Consider the following 19,674-nt stretch of genomic DNA (forward strand, 5'->3'; position numbering starts at 1 on the left):
AAATAGTACAACAAATATCTTCACCTCCGAAGCAGCTCACTGTTGCTGGTGTGTACAGTTCAGAGCCGGAACTGCCAGAGATGAGATAGCTGCGATGATGCAGGGTCTGTCTGTATGCTAAGCAGCTTGAACTTGATCCTAGGGACTGGTACAGTGCAGTGAGCCATGAGCCTTTTTAAGCAGGTCCACTTTTGTGTTAGGGCATGGTGGACATTATGGGGAGGGAAGTCCTCAGTGGACAATGTGGAGGTATCTGAACCAGGAGGAAACCATTGTCCCGGTCCAAGTGAAAGAGAATGAAGTCATGGTTCAGGAAAGGTCTGGTAACAATAGGAGATCAGAGGTCTGGTGACTAGGAGCGGATATAACATAATACACTGATAGCTTGGGTGACTGGGTAGAGGTGTATAATTGAGTTTGAAAATAGAAGAAAGGTAATTTAAGGTAAGAATATGTTAAGTTCAGGTTTGGGAATATTGACAGTGAGGTGTGTGTCGTGGACATCCCCATAAGATCCACTCATGGATGAGAATACGCGAGTTTGAGTCTCAGAGGATAAATCTGCATTGGAGAGTGTAATCGGGGCATCTTTAGCCTGTTTGTGGTAGTAAGTTCTTGAATGTGAAGGGGAATTCCGAGGGTGGGGCTGGGGGGCGTGTAGAATGAGGAAAGTTCAACTGGAAAGCACCCGCCCTGCGAAGTTAGAGGCAGAGGAATCACACGCACAGAACGACACGCGCCGAGGCGGGAGCCTGTAAGGAGAACCAGGAATGTGTGAGGAAGTGTGTTTAAGAACATAGCAAAACCAGCCTTTGGATGGAAGCCATGATCAGCCGTGCCAGAGCATGGGGGACCAGGAAGGAACGTGTTGGTGCTGGATGGTCTCTAGTCCCTTTCGACTCTTGGCGACTGAAACGGCCCCATCCTTAGTGTTGTTGCACCGCTGTGTCACCCCATCTTGTTGAGGGTTTTCCTCTTTTTGATGACCCTCTGCGTAACCAACATGATGCCTTTTTCCAGAGACCGGTCTCTTTTGAGAAGTGCCCCAAAGGACATGAGACAAATGCTTCTGACGAGCATTCTGACCCTACTTCTAACACAGCAGATTGGTTTGTTTGGCCAAGCGCACAAGAAGTGAAAGGGCATTTGCATTTCTTATTTGGGGGACTTGAGGTCATTTTCTTGGTGACGTAAGGAAAGATAGCAAATGGCAATATGCTGGGAGGAACTTGCTCCAGCCTACTGAGACAGAAAGAAGAGCCTTCCTCTGCCGTGTCTCTGGGTTAGAAGGACACACCAAGGACGGTGTCAGTCCAAGAGCTGGGGACTTGGGGAAGAGAACAATCATCCTAGACACTCAGGATACTCCTTAAATCTTAGAAAAGAATATTCCCCTACCTTTTCAGAGAAGAGAAACGAACCACACCCAAAATATATATTTTAATTTTTATATTGTTTTATCAGGGGCTCAAACAACTCTTACCATAATCCATACACATATCAATTGTGTAAAACACATTTGTACGTTCATTGCCCTCATCATTCTCCACTTAAGCCCCTGGTATCAGCTCCTCATTTTTCCCCTCCCTCCCTTCTCCCCCCTCCCTCATGAACCCCTGATAATTTATAAATTACTATTTTGTCATATCTTGCCCTGTCCGACAACTCCCTTCACCCACTTTTCTGTTGTCTGTCCCCCAAGGAGGAGGTCACATGGAGATCCTTGTAATCAGTTCCCCCTTTCTACCCCACCCTCCCAGTATCGCCACTCACACCACTGGTCCTGAATGGATCACCGCCCTGGATTCCCTGTGTTTCCAGTGTCTTTCTGTACCAGTGTACATCCTCTGGTCTAGCCAGATTTGTAAGGTATAATTGGGATCATGATAGTGGGGGGCAGGGAAGCATTTAGGAACTAGAGGAAAGTTGTATGTTTCATTGTTGCTATATCGCACCCTGACTGGTTCATCTCCTCCCCGAGACCCTTCTGTAAGAGGATGTCCAGTGGCCTACAAATGGGCTTTGGGTCTCTATTCCGCACTACCCCCCTCATTCACAATGATATGATTTTTTGTTCTGATGGTGCCCGATACCTGTTCCCTTCAACACCTCGTGATCACACAGCCTGGTGTGCTTCTTCCATGTGGGCTTTGTTGCTTCTCAGCTAGATGTTCGCTTGTTTACCTTCAAGCCTGTAAGACCCCAGACACTATATCTTTTGATAGCCAGACACCATCAGCTTTCTTCACAACATTTGCTTATTCACCCACTTTCTCTTCAGCAATTGTGTCAGGAAGGTGAGCATCATAGAATGCCAATTTAATAGAAGAATGTATTCTTGCATTGAGGGAGTACTTGAGTGGAGGCCCAATGTCCTTCTGCTACCTTAATACTAAACCTATAAATATATGCACATAGATATATTTCCCATCCTTATATTAAAATATATTTACATATGTACGTACCTTTATATAGACTTCTATAAATGCCCTTTACCTCCTAGCTCTTTCCTCTATTTCCTTTGACTTTCCTCTTGTCCCACTATCATGTTCAGTCTTCATTTTGGTTTCAGTAATTCCTCTTGGTTATATTACCCTTGATCACACCCTACCAGGCCTCCTACACCCTCCTCACCACCGATTTGGATCACTTGTTATTTCCTTGTCCCTGAGTTTGTTAACACCACTACCTTTCCCCCCACTATCCCCTCTCCCATGTTCCCCTGGAACTGTCAGTCCCGTTGTTTTCTCCTGCAGATTGTTCATCCAGCCTATCTTATTTAGACAGACCTGTGCAGATAATAACATGCACAAAAACAAGACAGAGCAAAACCAAGCAACATTTTGCAACAAACCAATGACAAAAAAAAACACAACAAGAAAGAAAAGCTTATAGTTAGTTCAAGGACTGTTTGTTGGCCTTTAGGAGCATTTTCCAGTCCAGTCTGTTGGAGCACCAAGCCCTGGTCCCAAAGTTCGCCCTCGGCATTCCCTGGGGACCTTGCTGCTCCACTCCCTTGCTGTTCTGTTGTACCCAATTAGTGTTTTGCCTCGCTGTGACCGGGATCCGATCGGATGCAATTCCCACACTGTGTCTTCGGTGTTGTCCTCTGTAGAGCTGTGGGTCAGTGAGGGACTTGTGTCTCATAATGGGGCCAGCCATGTGGTCCTCTCTGTGGACTGGCTGCTCTGGTGGGCCAGGATGTACTCCATTCTCTCCTTTCCCCCCTTCATCTACTCCCGTGTGCTCTGATCAGATATGTTCCTCTCCCGGAGCTGCAGATTCAGTGCCGTCCCTTGAAATAAATTCTGGGAGGAGGGGCAGGTGTCCACGTAGTAGTTGGGATAAGGGCCAGCCCCTCAGAACTCTTCACTGGTTCCCTATTCCATGCCGCCATGTTGCATTCACATCTTGGAGCACTGGGTTGAAGTCTGGTCCCTCTTTCCCTGTGGCGATATAAACAATACTCTCCCCTTGGGTGGATTAGTGCCCTGTGCCCCTGCTCCCCATTTCTTTTATTATTATTATTATTATTATATTTTCCTTTCCCCACCTCCATTTTAGTTGTCTACCATGTGTATCCCTATATTTGGTCTGGTCCCTGCCATGCTACCTGGTCCTCACCCCAGGAATGTTTGTATACGGTAGCTTTTTCCCTGTGCCCCTTTTGCATTTTTTTTTAAAAGCTTACCTCAGCGGATTCATGTTGTACTTGGCCTTTTGTGCTTGGCTTACTTCACTTAGCATGATTTCCTCCAGTTCTTCCCATGCAGCGATGTGTTTCATACGTTCATCACTGTTTTTTAGCGATGCATAGTACTCCATTGCATGTATGTACCAGAGCTTTATAATCCACTCGTCAGTTGATGGAAATTTGGATTGTTTCCAACTCCTTGCAATAGTGAACTGTGCCATAATGAACACTGGAGCACAGATGTCTGGCCTTGGTTTGTTTCTTGCTTCTTCTGGGTGTATGCCCAGTAGGGGGATTGCTGGGTCATATGGTAACTCAATTTCCATCTGTTTTAGATATCGCCAGATCAATTTCCATAGTGGCTGTACATACTTACAGGTCCTCCAGCAGTGGATGAGAGTTCCTGTCTCTCCACAGCCCCTCCAACCCTTGTTGCTGTCTGATTTTTTGAATTGGTCTATTTTTGAGGGTGTCAGGTGGTACCTCATTGTTGCTTTAATTTGCATTTCTCTTATGGTTAAAGATTGGGAACATTTTCTCACATGCTTGTGGGCCATTTGGATTTCTGCCCCTGCGAAACTTCTGTTCAGGTCCTTTGCCCACCTCCTCAGTGGGCAATTAGCTTTTTTCTTTTTAGAAGCTTACAGAGTATTGTAGATTTTAGTAATAAGGCCTTTGTCTGATGTGTCATTGATAAAGATGTTTTCCTAGTCCGTGAACTCTCTTATTGAATCCTTTCGATAGTACACAGGTGTTTTATCTTCAGTATATCCCATTTGTCAATTTGTGCCTCCTCTGTGTTTGTGTCCTTCCCTATTTCTGATAGCCTATGTATTTCCTGCACCAAAGTTCTCAAGTTGGTCCCAATTCCCTCATTGATGGCCCTAATAGTTTGGGGTTAACTTCAAGGTCTGTGATCAACCTTGAGTTTATTCTTGTGCATGGAGTGAGATAAGGGTCTTGCTTCATTTTTCTGCAGGTAAATATCCATTTTTCCCAGCACCACTTGTTAAAGAGGACATCTGCTTCCCATTGGATATTTTTTGGGCCCTTATCAAAAATCCGTTGTCTGTATGCTGATGATTTTATTTCTGGGTTTTCAGTTCTTTTCCATTGGTCTGAGTATCTGTCATTGTACCAATACCATGCGGTTTTGACAACAGTGGCTGTATAGTATGTGCTAAAGTCAGGTAGAGCAAGCCTCCCACTGTGTCCTCCTTCTTGAGGAGTCTCTGCTAATTCTGGGCTTCTTCCCTCTCCATATGAAGTTGGCAATCAGTTTTTCCATTTCTTTGAAGAAAGATGAGGGTAATTGTATTTCACATCCAAAATGTTTAATCCTATTATAATTTTCTCTATGTGAAACTTATCCCCACTTCTATTTCTTCACATTCAGTTACCACCTCTTTTTTCGCCTGTATTCGAGATATCTGCAGGTGAATTTTCTTCCTCTTTGACTCTTTCAGAACACCACGAAGACCCGATTTTCTCTGAAGGGCGAAGGCTTCTCTTTATCTGTGTCCGTGATTCCCTTAAAGACCACTTTCTGGTATAATCGCATTCATCATCGTACTTTGAAAATACAGAAATGTTTGTTTATTGAAGGCCTACTGTTTGCCTTACTGAAGACAAACTATCATGTGCCACCCCTTTCCATTTTGTTCCTCTAACTCAGTGGTTCTCAACTTTCTTCATGCCACGACCATTTCATATAGTTCCTCATGTTGTGGTGACCCCTCAACCATAACATTATTTTCGTTGCTGCTTCATCACTGTAATTCTGCTACCGTTATGAATCAGGTGCCCCCTGTGAAAGGGTCATTCGACCCCCAAAGGGGTTGCGACCCACAGGTTGAGAACTGCCGCTCTAACTCCTTATCCGGACTTCCAGATCACAGGCATGTTCCTCTGTTGCCTGGAGTTTTTCAGGCTCACAGTCACTCTCGGCATCTCCTTGTTTTCCCGATTCCAGGTGCACTGGTGACTCTGCTAATAAAGCCGTGTTCACGAGCTCCCCTCATCCCACAGCGCCCGGCTCTATCACCCTGACGTGTCGCACTGCCGTGTGGCCTGTTCCGCGTGGCCAGACGAATCTTTCCATTTAGAGTTGATGATTTCCACACTCAGAAAACCTGCAGTAGCAGTGGACTGTCAGTGTCCTGGTGTATAACATGTCCTACCTTTTTACCCGTTGCTCGGTAGTTACAGGTCAAGCTCTAGTGCCATTGTATTTCTGACCTTTAACCTCCCGGACTCTTCCGGCATTCTCAGCCAAGGTGTTTCCATTTGGGATGTCCCAACTCTGGAGCTGTTACACCCTTGTCCCGTCTCTGAGACGTCACTCCCAGGCTTTGATCCCACGAACCTTTGTCTTTTCTTACTCACCGGCAGGAATGTGCTCTTCTGAAATTCTCATTCCACACTCAGCTTTGTGGTTCTCAGCGTATGTGTTGCTCTCCCCTCCGCCGCTGCACATGCACGTCACTGCTGGCTTGTAGCGTGTGCGTACGTGACTCCCCTGCTTCCACGGCCTGGGGGTGGCGTTTGGCCAGGTTTCTCGTCTTCTTGTGCTACTGTGTCCTTATCTGGGGAACACAATGTTTTATTTGGGGATTGTAGGGAATATAAATGTGATCAAATATATAAAAATCCCTAGCACGATGCTTAATTGAGATTAAGTCCTGAGTGCAGGATACCATGTTTTCTTTGAGTGGTACATGCTTTCTCTGCTTGTATGCATTTATACCACCAAAAACCAAACCCACAGCCCATTGAGTCCATTGTGACTCATAGAGACGCTACAGGACAAAGTAGAACTGCCCTTGCAGATCCCAAGACTTTAAGTCTTTAAAGGAGCTTGCAGCTGCGTCTTTAACCTGTGCAGCTCTGGTGAGTTCAACTGCAGCACATTGCACGATCCATTCTACTACCAGGGCGACTTTATGACTCCGTAGCATGCGCAAAACCCCAAACCAAACTCACGCTTCTTAAGTCAATGTGACACGTAGCGACCCTATAGAGCAGAGCAGGGCTACTCCGCAGGGCCTCCGAGGCATCTAGTGGCTACAGGAGCAGACAGCCTCATCCTCTCTACTGGAGTGCTGGTGGGCTGCTAACTGCGGGTGACAGCTGGTGCAGATCCCACTGTGCCACCAGAGTGCTCTGCACCATACAGACACAGCTATATATATATGACATGAAGACATATGTGATTAATGAAAGCCGGCTCTAAATGAGCCACAAACTAGCATTGTCCCTATCCTTGTGTCACTTAAAACTTACAATATAAAGATAAAAGAAAGTAATAAATTGGCATATGATGCAGACAGACTGAAGAGGCAGTGGACACTAACCTCAGGTTGCTCTAAGTTTTGCACATTGAAAGTATCATTTCTGTGGCGGACACGTGCCCACAGGGACACTGTTCAGTTGCTGTCATGTTGGCCCAGAAGGCTGACTTTCAGCAGGAGTTTGCTAGATCTGGGCCCTGAGGCACCTCTGGGTAAGCGTGAAGCGTCAATATTTGGGCTACTAGTCGAGTGGCTTAATTGTTCGTGCCACCCAGGGACTCCCCTACCCACCAGGACATGGGGTGCTCTATCAGGAAGCGCAAGGAGATGCTAGACCCATATGTCTATTTTCTAGAGATTTCATGTTTATCAAATATTTGAGGGGATATGTAATTATTTTTGAGGAAATTTAAATGGCACGAGTGGCATCTTTCTTTATGTTAGAAAAATATAAAAACAAGTTCATGTGAATTTTAAAAACAAAATGCAGCATGCCATTGACCTCTTCTCCATGTTCCATGATCATGTCCCAAAGTCAAACGTTGGCAGCATGAGACCTTCTTGAAACCTTTGATGTAATGCCCCGGAACAGAATTCACTTTGCCCTCCTCGGTGCTGGTGCTTAAGCTCGTGAGGCAAATGGATTCAAAGGCTGTAGATTTGGGCTTTTTTTATATATGAGGGTGCTGCTGGGTAAGTGTTGGATTGCTAATGGCAAGGTTGGTGGTTCAAACCCTCCAGCCGCTCCTGGATAGAAAGATTAGGCTCTGGGTTCCAGTAAAGAGTGATAGCACCAGAAACTGCTATAGGGTCGCTATGAATCAGGGTCCACACAATGGCAGTGGGTCTGGTTTGGTTGTGACTCCTTGGTTGGGAGCTGTTGCAGCAATCTCATGGGCAATAGTAATGGATCCAACCAGCATCGTGCCCGTGGATGTGGTGAGAAGTGGTTATGTCCTGGATACCTTTTGAAGGTAGAGCCAAACGTTTTCAACAGGCTTGGATGTGGTATGTGAGAGAAAGAGAGGATCCAAGGGTGACGCCTAAGCTTTTGGCTTGAGCATCTGGAAGCATGGAGAGCCATCAAATGAGAAAGGCCTGTGGGTGGAGCAGGTTTGGGGAAGAGAATCAGATCTCATTTGGGGGCATGCTGAGCTGGTGACAGGTCAAATAAGATGAAGCGTAGACCTCAGCCAGCTACAATTTGTGGTCTTATCTGTAAAATCATCCAGTAATATCAGTTAAAAGGGCATCCCTTGTTAGAACAGATTTTTTACTTATCGTGCTTTGTATCTTGTTATTTAAAGAACCCTCCTCATACTTGAATGGGCTTTTAAAAATATATATACTTAGGAAAAGAGTAGCCAGAATTGGAATTCAGTTTCCTGGCTGCTGCTGCATTAGTATCAGAACTACAAAACCAGACTGGATCCCAACATCCCATTTGGCAACCTAATTCACTTTTCCAGAGATGTTTTTCTTCATCTCCATTCAGTTCCTTTCATCCACTCCTCAACCTTTGAGAGAAAAGACTCTCACTGTCCAGATCCTCCCAGGGGTTGGAAATATGCGCTGGAACTTGAACAGACTGTCCCCTCCCAGAAATGCCGGGAACCCAGCGGTCTCCAAGGCCGGCTGAGTGCGGGCGCCCTCATTGCATTCGCCGTGCACATTGCCGCCCTCGTCGCTGGCCCTTTCCTGATTGCAAGTGGTCGCGAAGAGACGACCCTGTCGGCTGCCTTCCCTCTTCGACCCACGTTCCCGAGGAACATAGGAGGAGGAGAGAGGCCTTCTGTGCTCGGTCCTGATTAGCGAGAATGCTTTTTCTTGCTTTCATGTGTACTTCGTAATCTTAGGCTTGCTGTCCAGGAAAATGTGGCACATTTGCTACAACTGTATTTTAAATTACCTGCAAATTTCACATCTGTAATAAGACTGTGTTTCTCCAAGTATCCATGGGGGTGGGGGGAGGGGACTTGGAGAGAAAGCTCTCAACTATGACCTCTTTTCCGAAGGTCAGATGTGCTGTGTTGCTTTTAATCAGGGCACTTGAAACTGGCGCACGCCTGCAGAACGCGTTTCCCCTGTAAGTACTATGTCTTGTTTTATCCTAAGAAATGACAGGTGACGTACAATGTGCTCCCCGCGTTTTGCAGGGCTCGAGAGGGACAAGTTCGACAACAAAACGGTGTCCTTCGAGGAGCACATTAAGTCGGAGCACAGCATGTGGCACTACTTGCATTTCGTCGTCCTGGTCAAAGTGAAGGACCCCACCGAGTACACTGGCCCCGAGAGTTACGTGGCTCAGATGATCGCGGTGAGTGGCCTTCGGGGGGCTTCGCCTGTGACGGCCTTGCATTGTGTGTGTTTCCCTTCTCCACTCTAACGCCTCCTCAGAAATACAAAGGTCCTTGGAATGGACTTGTAAATAGAGCCGACCATCACCCAAGAACCCTGGCTCCTAGCAGATTGCTTGCTTAAAGGAGTCTCTGCACCTGTCCCCTACTGTGCAATGACTAGCATGGTTTTAGCATCTGCCGCCCTCTGACTGCAGGCCTCTTGTCATTGCTGAGCTTCCAAATCCACAAATATGAACAAAAGATGTACAGTCGGAGCAAGTCTTTGGCTTAAAAAGAAGTTAGCAATCGTGCTTTGGGTTGGTTTAATGTTCAGTCCTGATGAGAGAGCACTGGTTCCCTGCCCAATTCACTTGAGATAATTTACCATTATTGGTGATGGATTTGCATTGGTCCAGCTGCTTCAGTTGCTTAAGAGTTCCTCATTATGATCAGTAGAATTGCTTAGAGAATGTAATCGTTCCATGATTTGAAGTATCTTCTGTCTCACAGAAGATGAGAACAAACTGGCCTAAAAAGAAGGGATAAGTGCAACTTTGTCAGTTCAAGATGTACATGTAATAACACGTATGCATTTGATTCTACTCATTCCATGTTTACCACAAGCCTGGAGTTCCTGGGTGTGCACAGAGTTAATGCCCTTAGCTGCTAACCAAAAGAAAGGGGGTCCTAGTCCACACATCTACGCCTCAAACAAAGGACTTGAGCCCTGTTTCCAAAAAATAAGCCCGGGAACATTCTTAGGGAGCAGAGTTCTGCCCTGGCAGACACGGGTTCCCTGTGAGTTGGCATCCACTTGAACACAAATGAGTGTAAACAGAGCTGTCCACTGCAGCTTTCTGTCTGAGAAATCATCCCACCAAATGGTGTCCATTTCTTTGAGTCGCGGGCTTTTGACAAACATGATCCTCTTTGCTACATGGTCCTGGCGGTAGCCTTTGGTAAGCACCTCTTTTGCAGGGCACTAAAGTGTCAGGAGAGACTGATTGTAGTGACTCCATGTCCTTCCCTCTGGAAGCTGCGTAGGGAGCCACACATTACAACATAGAGAGTGGAAGATGGGCTAACATTGTCTGAGGTCTGTGCCTGGTACTTGGGAGGAAGATGTTTTATTGGGCTTAGAAAGTAAATAAAGTCAGAGCAGACTTCCAAGTTGATCTTGAAGTGGTACTGGAAGGCCAAGAATGCTGGGTTAGAAGGAACTGCTTAGGTGTCATATAAACTTTCAAGCCCAAAAGATCTGGGTTCAAACCTCGTCTCTGTCACTTACTGGCTGTGAGTTTTTCAACATCTTAGCTGAGCCTTTCAACCTATCTGGGCTGATGTCTCGACCTCCCAATCTGAAACAGGGAATATCCTACATCAGTCAAAGGATTGGTGTGAGACCAACGAGATGACATGGGAAAAGGTGTGTGCACAGTGTAAGTAGTCAGCAAATTACAGCTATGACTGTCCGCATAGAATGGAAGTCGGAGCTATACAATTAAGACATGCAGGTGAAGGGAGAAAGTCTACAGAGAAAAAAAAGCAGATACAGAAGCTGGAACTCACCGACCCTCCCCCAGCCCTATTTAGGGATTAAAAAAGAGAGAGAGAGCAGTAACATAAATGGAAAAGAAGGCAACGAAGAAGCACAGATGAGTGGAACGTGTCAAAAGTCAACAAAACCAAACAAACTGCAACCAGTTGCCATCGAATTGATTGCAGCTCACGGGGCCCCAGCGTGTTGCAGAGTGAACTGCGGATGTTCCCTATGGCTTTCAGTCCTGTGACCCTGTCGAAGCAGACTGCCAGCAGGCAGTCCTTCCCAGGCACCTCTAAGTGGGCTACGACAGACAACCATTGCGTAGTGGAGCACTTAACTATTGCATCATATGGAACTCGATGCCCTAAGCCAAAAGTAGAACATTTCAAGATTCAATTTCTACAGTATCAATTGCTGCTAAGAACACACAGACCTTTAAGAACAGGACAAAATCTGTGGGTTTTGCAATAACGAAATCACTAGATTACTTTTTCCCACAAGAGAAGGCTGCTGTCCACATGTCTGCCTATCATTAGCCTTGCGATGAATGTCAGCATTTTACCAGTCACTTTGAGTAAAGATAACCTGGTGGCCTAGTGAGTTAGATACTGGCCCATCAGCCATGAGGTGGGAGGTTTGAAACCACCAACCGTCTGGGGGGAGAAAAATGAGGTTCTATATACTTGTTAGTCTCAATCCCACCGAGGTAGTTCTACTCTGTCCCGTCGGGCTGCTGGGAGTCAGAATTCACTCCCTGGCAGTGGTTTGAGTTGTGCATGCAGTGTTTTCTGTATCCATGGTCTCACCCACGTTTCTGCCCACCTGCTCTCTCAGAGGGCTCTCCAGAACCGGGACAGGGTGGGGAAGAGCCCGTAAGGCCATTCCAACCTGAAAAGCCTCATCCAAGCAGGGCATAAGCCAGGGAGGGCATGGCTTCCTGAGTTTTGTTTTTTTTTTTACCCTCCTTAAGTTCTTTATTTTTTTTAATTTATTATTTTATTTTTATTTTATGTTTTTAAACATTTTATTAGGGGCTCATACAACTCTTATCACAATCCATACATATACATACATCAATTGTATAAAGCACATCTGCACATTCCCTGCCCCAATCATTCTCAAAGCATTTGCTCTCCACTTAAGCCCTTTGTATCAGGTCCTCTTTTTTTTCCCCCTCCCTCCCCGCTCCCCCCTCCCTCATGTGCCCTTGGTAATTTATATACTGAGTTTTAATGAGTGACATTAGCTCTGACCTGGGGGAAACAAACTGTCGAATCTCGGAAGAGGGTTGATTTCCTATAACAAACTTTTTAGTCTGCTGCTGCTGAACACAATTCAGAAAATCTGTTACTCCGAGCTCCGTGGTGGAGATGCAGCTTTGTACTCCGACCCTCCTGGATCCAAGTAAGGTTGTAGAGCACATGGAAAGTTGAAGCACATCTCACCCCAGCGCAGCTACTCTTAGCAATTTGGTAGGAATGCTTGTAGGCATTCTCCTGCTACTTTCGCTTCTACTTCTTAAAAATAGGTTCATATACAAAGTTGATTCCACTAAATGTTTGTCAACAGGGCTTTGGAAGAAAGTTTACATTTTTAATAATTGATAGAACCACTATCCTTATGAATTTTCACAAAAGAAAACAGAATTCTGCTACAATATTTAATTAAATCTTATTTGTACATTAGGATCCTTAAAAATGTCTCTTGGTTTTGATGAAATGAGAAAAGCAGGAATATAATAAGCTTAGAGGATCGTTCCTCCTCTGTATATTTTTCCACCTTCAAAACTTCAGCTTGATACTTTATTGTCATGTCAATACGGAATATTTTTCTGAGGTCTATTTAAGCATGAATCGTAAATAAAGTAATAGATTGCTTCTATATGTTAGGGTTTTATGGAATATACCTGTCCTTCTGCATCCATCCATATGACCTCACCTGTCTTCCTTCACTCCCCAAAGCAAGTTATTTAAATACCCAGTGCCAGAATACCTGAATTATAGTATACGGTTAGGGGAGATAGGGGCAGATCAAGGTATTGTGCAACGGCATTTTCTTCTGACAAGCACACCCATGGTTTTTGATAAGAAAAATTATGTTTTGAGTTCATATGTATTTGGAGCAAAACATGAAAAGAGAAAAGGCAAGAGAGACCCTCTACAAAGTAAGAATGGTGAGAGGGCGTTCAATAAATGAGAGGCAAGGGCAGGAAAGTGTACATCCTCCACTCCATTGCTCGTAATGGCCTTTGAGCACAACGAAGCCCTTTTCTTCTCCCATTACCCAAAGGATGATAACCGAGGAGAAACAAACAAATTAGAGGTCATTAGGAAAGTGCCCAAGGCTTTTAGCTGTTTCTCTAGACATGCGGGGGAAATTTTCGCATCTTCAGTCTTTATTTGTACTGAGATATGTCAGGGGTGTTTGGGGCTATTTATTCCTTAATTCCACAAACAGCAGGGCTGAACGAGAGCAACCTATAGGAGCAGGTACTGCGCGCACATAGAGAATGCTGATCCCCCGGGTGTCTGGGAGTACTGAGGCTGCCCTGGAGATCGTGGCTGACTTCTCTCCACTAGATGACCAGGCCTCTTCAGGCATCATTAAAAAAAAAAAAAATGGCGGAGAGTTGATTCTGATCCATGGCAGCCGATGTCTATCAATAAAACTGTACTTATGCCTTTCCATGGCTACTTTGAAGTAACTTGCCAGGCCTTTCTTCCAAGACACCTATGGAAGGACCCGAGTCCCCTACTTTTGGATTAGCAGCTAGCGCATCAGCCACCAGCATCATAGCGAGATCTGGGGTCATGGGACCCAGCGAAGAGGCATCTCCTCCTCGTCACACGTGGCGCCGGGTAGCTCTTCCGCTGCTTTGGTGCTCATTTCTAAGGAACTGAGACATGCTTCCTGACCCTGCCATGCTCTGTATCAATTGGGACCATTTAAAAAAACATTTTATTGGGGCTCTTACAGCTCTTATAACATTCCATACATCAATTGTATCAAGCATATTTGTACATATGTTACCTTCATCATTTCCGAAACATTTTCTACTTGAGCCCTTGGTATCAGTTCCTCTTTTCTCCCCTCCCTCCCCCATCTCCCACCCTCGTGAATCCTTGATCAATTACAGATTGTTATTCTTATATTGTATCTTACACGGTCCATTGTTTCCCTTCACTCACGTTTCTATTATTCACCCCCTTCAGGGTTGGGGGCTATATATCCACTTTATGATGGGTTCCCTCTTTCTCCTCATTCCCCCTCACCGACCATCCCCCTACCCTCATGATATCACTACTCCTACCACTATTCCTTAGGGGTTTAATCTGTCCTAAATTCTATGTGTTGAGAGCTCTTAAACAAAAATAAAAAACAAGGAAAAAAACCACCAATAGAGTTCCAGGTTTGACTCTTACGTTTGTTTTCTGATGAAGTCTGATGAGGTGGCAAGCCCTGCCCCCAAGTCAGAAGTCCATTTCAGGCTTCCTCGGGGCTTGGTTACTTTGCTCCCCTTGCTGCCCTGCTGCCCTCCCTTTGAGTTTCACCCCTGTGTGTGGGGCACAGTTTCTGCAGTGTCTCCAGTGCCGTCCCCCATAGCACTGTGGGTCAGTGCAGGAACGTCGTGTCTCGTGGTGGGGCCGGCCCTACGGTCCTCTCTGTGCATTGGCTGCTGTGAGCAGGGATGTCGTCCATGGGGCAGCTTGGTGGGCCAGGATGGGGTTCTCTCTCTCTCTCTCTCCAGTGTGGTCTGGACAGGCCCGCCCCTCTCCCCGCTGGATCTTCAGCACTGTCCTCGATTGCCTTCTTCTGCCACAGGGTCAACATCGCTTGGCTGGGGTCCCGCCCAACTGGGACAATTTAACTGATGCATCTGTCCGCGTAACATTTGTCTGGTTTCACACACAAAAATCATTGTAAGTTTCTTGAAAGCCACAACCAGATACAGGTAGCTCTTTGTTCTGTGCAATAGCAGGACAGGTAATATCTATAAGATGCATGGAAAGCAACATCAATACACATTGAGTGCCTCCTGTCTTCTAGCAGCTGTGCTAAGGATTTGCTCTATAAAGATAAATAAGAAATACTCTCTTCCCTGAGGAAGCTCAAAACATTTATTTAATGAATAAATAAAAGAACGCATACATTAATATATGAATGATCCCTTCTGCAACCTCTGATAGTTGGATATGTTTTATAGAAAGACACACCAAAATAGCTGCAAGAGATTGGAACATGCATTTCTCATTAGTCAAATGCCATCCTCCCCCTCTTTCAGAACCAGAATATAAAGATGCAGTAAGGAAGGGTTGTGCCGCCTGAACCGAGTATTATGAATTCAATATTAAATGGCAGCCAGGTGGCTGGTTTCATGGAGGAGGCACCTAAACCCCTCTGTTGTCTCTTGCACTGGTGTCTCAATCCCAGGGCCCCTCGGATGAGCACATGACCTTGAGGAAGCTGCTCTTGTAGCACAGGGGTGGGCCGGGGATGGGGGCAGGCATTTGACCTTTCTGGTGTCTCTGCATACCCCACCCTTCCTGGCCACATCTGCTAAGGTCTCAGAAAAAAGCGGGATAGAAAAGAAACCCAGTCTCCCATTATTTTGGCTGCATAAGGAGAGAAAAGAGCTAACAATTTTCCAGATGTTGTTTTCTGAGTCTGGAAGTCACAGTCCAACTCCCGTAGCTGCCGGAGGCGGGAAGAACCTTGGGCTCATCTAAGGTACTGATTCTTCTACGGTCTGCACGCATCCCCCACCCCCGGGTAATCTCAGCATTATTGTTGTGTGTCATAATTATGAGATTATAGGTTTTCATTCTGTTATTTGTAATTTATGCTAATTGTGTGATTAGACCTAATTATGCCAATTATATCACTGTTCAATCTTTAACTAAATCCTATTTTGAAGACTTTTAAATTTAACCAGCCGCGTTTTGAAAGAATGTTTGTACTTTCCAGGCCAGCCCAAGGGGGCTTTGGCTGCCTGGCAAGGCACAATTAAGAAGTCAGTGCATACAATCAAGGCGATGTCACCTTCCCTTGCCGCATGGTAATTTCAGACATGTGTCTTCAATTGAAGAGAGCACTTTTTCCATGACCAGCTCTGGATTTCTTTGTCATTGTGGGTTCAGGCCTATACGTTATTCTGACTTTCTACTCAGTGCCCGGATGCAAGATGCGTGAATGACCACATGTGTTAACGTTTCTCTCATCCTCCTCTTCGCTTGTGGAGTGAACAGACATGCTCAGTAATTACCCTGTAGATGTCTGAAAAGTCTTCATCTCCAAGACTCTGTCACTGTGCTTGGGGTAATAGACTGCTCGGGGGCTGGTGAAAGGATTTGTTTTCAGTAGTGGAAGTATGATGGGGAGTAAAAGCGAATGAATTAGGTAAGGCACCAGCTCTGGTCTACTGAGACATCACAGGCTGACACCTGAATTGGCCAGGGTCTGTGGGCCCCTGATGACCATCCACAAAGCTAAAGAGCCTGAAGATGTTAATCAGTGTTTAAGGAGAAGGCCAGTGTAAAGGAATAAATTGAGACATTAGAATCAGAAGTCTGACTTCTTAACATTGCCATTATTTAAAATGTGCTCAATTGCACATCACTTTACCTGAGTTTAAAAAAATAAGTACCATCAGGATAATATACAAAATATTGAACAGCCTGCTTGGCACACATGGTCAGTTGGTCAGAATTCAGAATAGGTGTCAGCTGAAAAGGCAGTGGGATGCTGGAAGCCAGCTGCTGTGCTGAACCTGGCCCTTGGGGTGGGGCGGGGCCAGAGGGTCCGTGCAGGCAGAGAAGGCCACAGGGGAATTTGCAGGGTTCGGGAAAGGAACAACCTACCTGGCAACCAATTTGGAAAGCAAATTGCAGTGTTTTAATATGCTCCTATCTGTACAATGCCAGCCTAGGTGAGTGGCAATGCATAAATGTTCCACGCTAACACGACGACCAGGAATGGTATTGCCCTTTGAGGAGTGCTCACTAGAAGTCGGTGCCTGAGTGCTTGTCACGTGTGAGCTCTTGTGCAGCTTCGTAGCAGCCTTCTGAGGCAGGTCCTGCCATTCAGAGCCCCTTCCCACATGTGAGAAAGGGGCATCGGTGGTTCAGTGGTCGGATGCTTACCTCGAGGCAGGATGCTGGGTCTCCTCCATGCACAGCCTCTGGCCGCCTTTCTCTGGACTCTGGTGTGTGGCGACGCTGCTAAACAGGTGTCCACGGCTGTTCCAGACAAAGGCAAGCTAGAAGAAAAGGCGGTCTTTCTCCTGAAAACCAGCCAGTGAAAGCCCTGTAGCTCACAGTGGGCCTGACCACACCGCTCATGGAAATGGCTCTCTGGGCAGCAGTTCATCCTGCTGTGCAGGGGTTCGCTCCGAGGCTGGGGCAACCTGATAGTAGCTAAGAATCATGACACATGGGGAAACTGAGGCTTAGAGTTAATCGGTAACTTGCCTGCGTTTGCACAGCCAGGGAATCGTGGAAGGGGATGCTAGGTGTCTACTGTGCCGGGCACTTGCCCGTGGTCAATAAATGTCTCATTATGATTCAAATCTATACAACGTTAAAAGCAAGAAGCCGTGGTTCTTTTGAGAGCAGGCCAGGCAGGCGGTACCCGAGCCTTAAGCAGCACGGCCCACACTCGAGAGAAGAGCATCTATGAAAATGCAGTGGCAGGAAGGCGGGAGAGGAATTCAAATAGGAAGCAAGAGTGCTCCTTCAGAGCCGGTCGGCACCAGGCAAGCTTCCTGCCAAGGTTAGACTGTTCCCATTAGAAATATTTCACCCACAAGGGAGACTGCAGGACATGTCTGTTTCCGTGAACTGGACTTCATGGGGAGCACTGTGCTTGAGGGACTGATAGGAACAGGGGGAGAGCAGAAACACTAACCCCGGGCCTCCCGGGAGCACAGCCATGGCAAAGACAGCTATGCTCGCCAACAATGCAGCGCCCGCCCGCGCGGTGGTGGGGGAAGTGATCGTCGTACAAGTACTGGCACAGGGCACCCAGAGCAAGTGTAACCCTTCCGTGGGCCTTCGAAGCAAACCAGACCTCTTTGGCGTGGCCACGTGTACAGCCTGCCTCCAGCCAACCCCACAAACTCATCTCGTCCTACGCGCCCTAGCAGGTACAGCTCGGCCTCGGCAGCCCTGTGCATACTACTGAGAAGGTACCCGTCTTCCCCCCCCCCGCCCCCCCTCATGAGAGCCTGTGCTCCCGCCCGACTTCCCCCTCGAGCGATGGATGGACCCGTGGCCCCACCGATGGGCTCGGGCCCAGGAACAATGGTGAGGATGGCACAGGGCCGGGCAGTGTTTCCTTCTGCTGCGCACAGCGTCGCCCTGGGTTGAGCGGACTCGATGGCACCTCACAGCCGTCGCTGGTCCTTGTCTTCCATGCCAGGCGCCTGACGACCCTGCTGCTCTGTATGTCCATGCAGCACTCCTGTCAGTGTGACCTAACTTGTCTGTGCTCACGGACATGTTCATTGTCCCCACACAGAGCCACTCCCGTGGGGCATTCGCTCGGCCGCTCGATGCCCTGATGTGGCCCCTGCACCAAATTCTTTTTATTTTTAAATCCTTTTATTGGGGGCTCTTACAGCTCTTCTCACAATCCCCATCCGTCTATCCGTCCATCCATTGTGTCAAGCACAGTTGTCCATATGTTGTCATCATCATTTTCAAAATGAGCCCCTGATAGTTTATAAATTTGTTTTTCATGTCTTACACCGACCACTTTCTTCCTTCACCCACTTTTTGTTGTCCATCCCCCTGGGAGGGGGTTATAATGTCAATCATTGTGATTGGTTCCCCCTTTCTCCCCACACCTTGCCCTTCCCCTCCTGGTATGGCTACTCTCATTATTGGTCCTGAGGGGTTTATCTGTCCTGGATTCCCTGTGTTGCAAGCGCTTATCTGTACCCGTGTGGATGTTCTGGCCTAGCCAGTGTGTAAGGTAGAATTGGGATCATGGTAGTGGGAGGAGGGGAGCATTAAAGAACTAGAGGAGAGGTGTGTGTTTCGTCCTTGCTATACTACATGCTGACTGGCTTGTGTCTTCCTCGTGACCCTTCTATGAGGGATGTCCAATTGTCTACAGATGGGCTTTGGATCTCCCCTCCCCCCCCTCCTTATTCACATCGATATGATTTTTTGTTTGGGTCTTTGATACCTGACACCAGATCCCACCGATACCTCATGATCGCCAGGCTGGGGTGCTTCCTCCATACGAGTTTCACCCTGCACCAAATGTATAGCACCACTCAGCTGGCTGCATCCTATAACATGTGTTGCTGGGCTGGCGGGAGCTCTGCCACTGGAATTCCAAAGACCAGTTGGTGGGTACCCAGGGAAGATAGGCTCCAGCAGAGCTTCCAGATGCAGACAGACTAAGGAAAAGCCTATCCACTTCTCCAATAGTTTAAGGCAATTGGAACGTGTACTTTCTGTGCCCTGGTGGCACAGCGTGTTAGCATTTGGGCGGCCAAGGTTAGCGTTCCCAAACCAGCAGCCGTTCCACAGGAGAGCGAGGAGGTTTTCTACTCCTGTAAGGATGTGCCGTCATGGAGACTCACCGGGCTAGTTCTACTCTGCCCGACTGGGTCGGTATAAGTCAGAATTGACCTGATGGCAATGAGTTTGGGCTTATGTTGTGATTTTTTAGGTTCGATATAATATTTCTTGAAGTGCTAGCCAATAAATAAAATTTCCATATGTTGAGGCTGCGTTCACTTAGCAAGTAGCTGGAGTGCTTATTGTGTGCGGCCCTTGGATTCAGGACCCGAGGCTGAGA

At 46.8% G+C, this 19,674-nt stretch overlaps 1 protein-coding gene across 1 annotated transcript in view; it reads left to right on the forward strand.

The window, feature by feature from the left end:
- The window catches only part of ITPR2 (inositol 1,4,5-trisphosphate receptor type 2), a 590,339-nt gene that overhangs the window by 525,589 nt on the left and 45,076 nt on the right, over nt 1–19,674 (forward strand). The window contains exon 55 of the mRNA XM_075551968.1: nt 9,141–9,301. Coding sequence (XP_075408083.1) covers nt 9,141–9,301 — 161 coding nt within the window. The remainder of the gene's footprint in view (nt 1–9,140; nt 9,302–19,674) is intronic.

Source organism: Tenrec ecaudatus, chromosome 6 (genome assembly GCF_050624435.1).
Source record: "Tenrec ecaudatus isolate mTenEca1 chromosome 6, mTenEca1.hap1, whole genome shotgun sequence".
Taxonomy (NCBI): domain Eukaryota; kingdom Metazoa; phylum Chordata; class Mammalia; order Afrosoricida; family Tenrecidae; genus Tenrec; species Tenrec ecaudatus.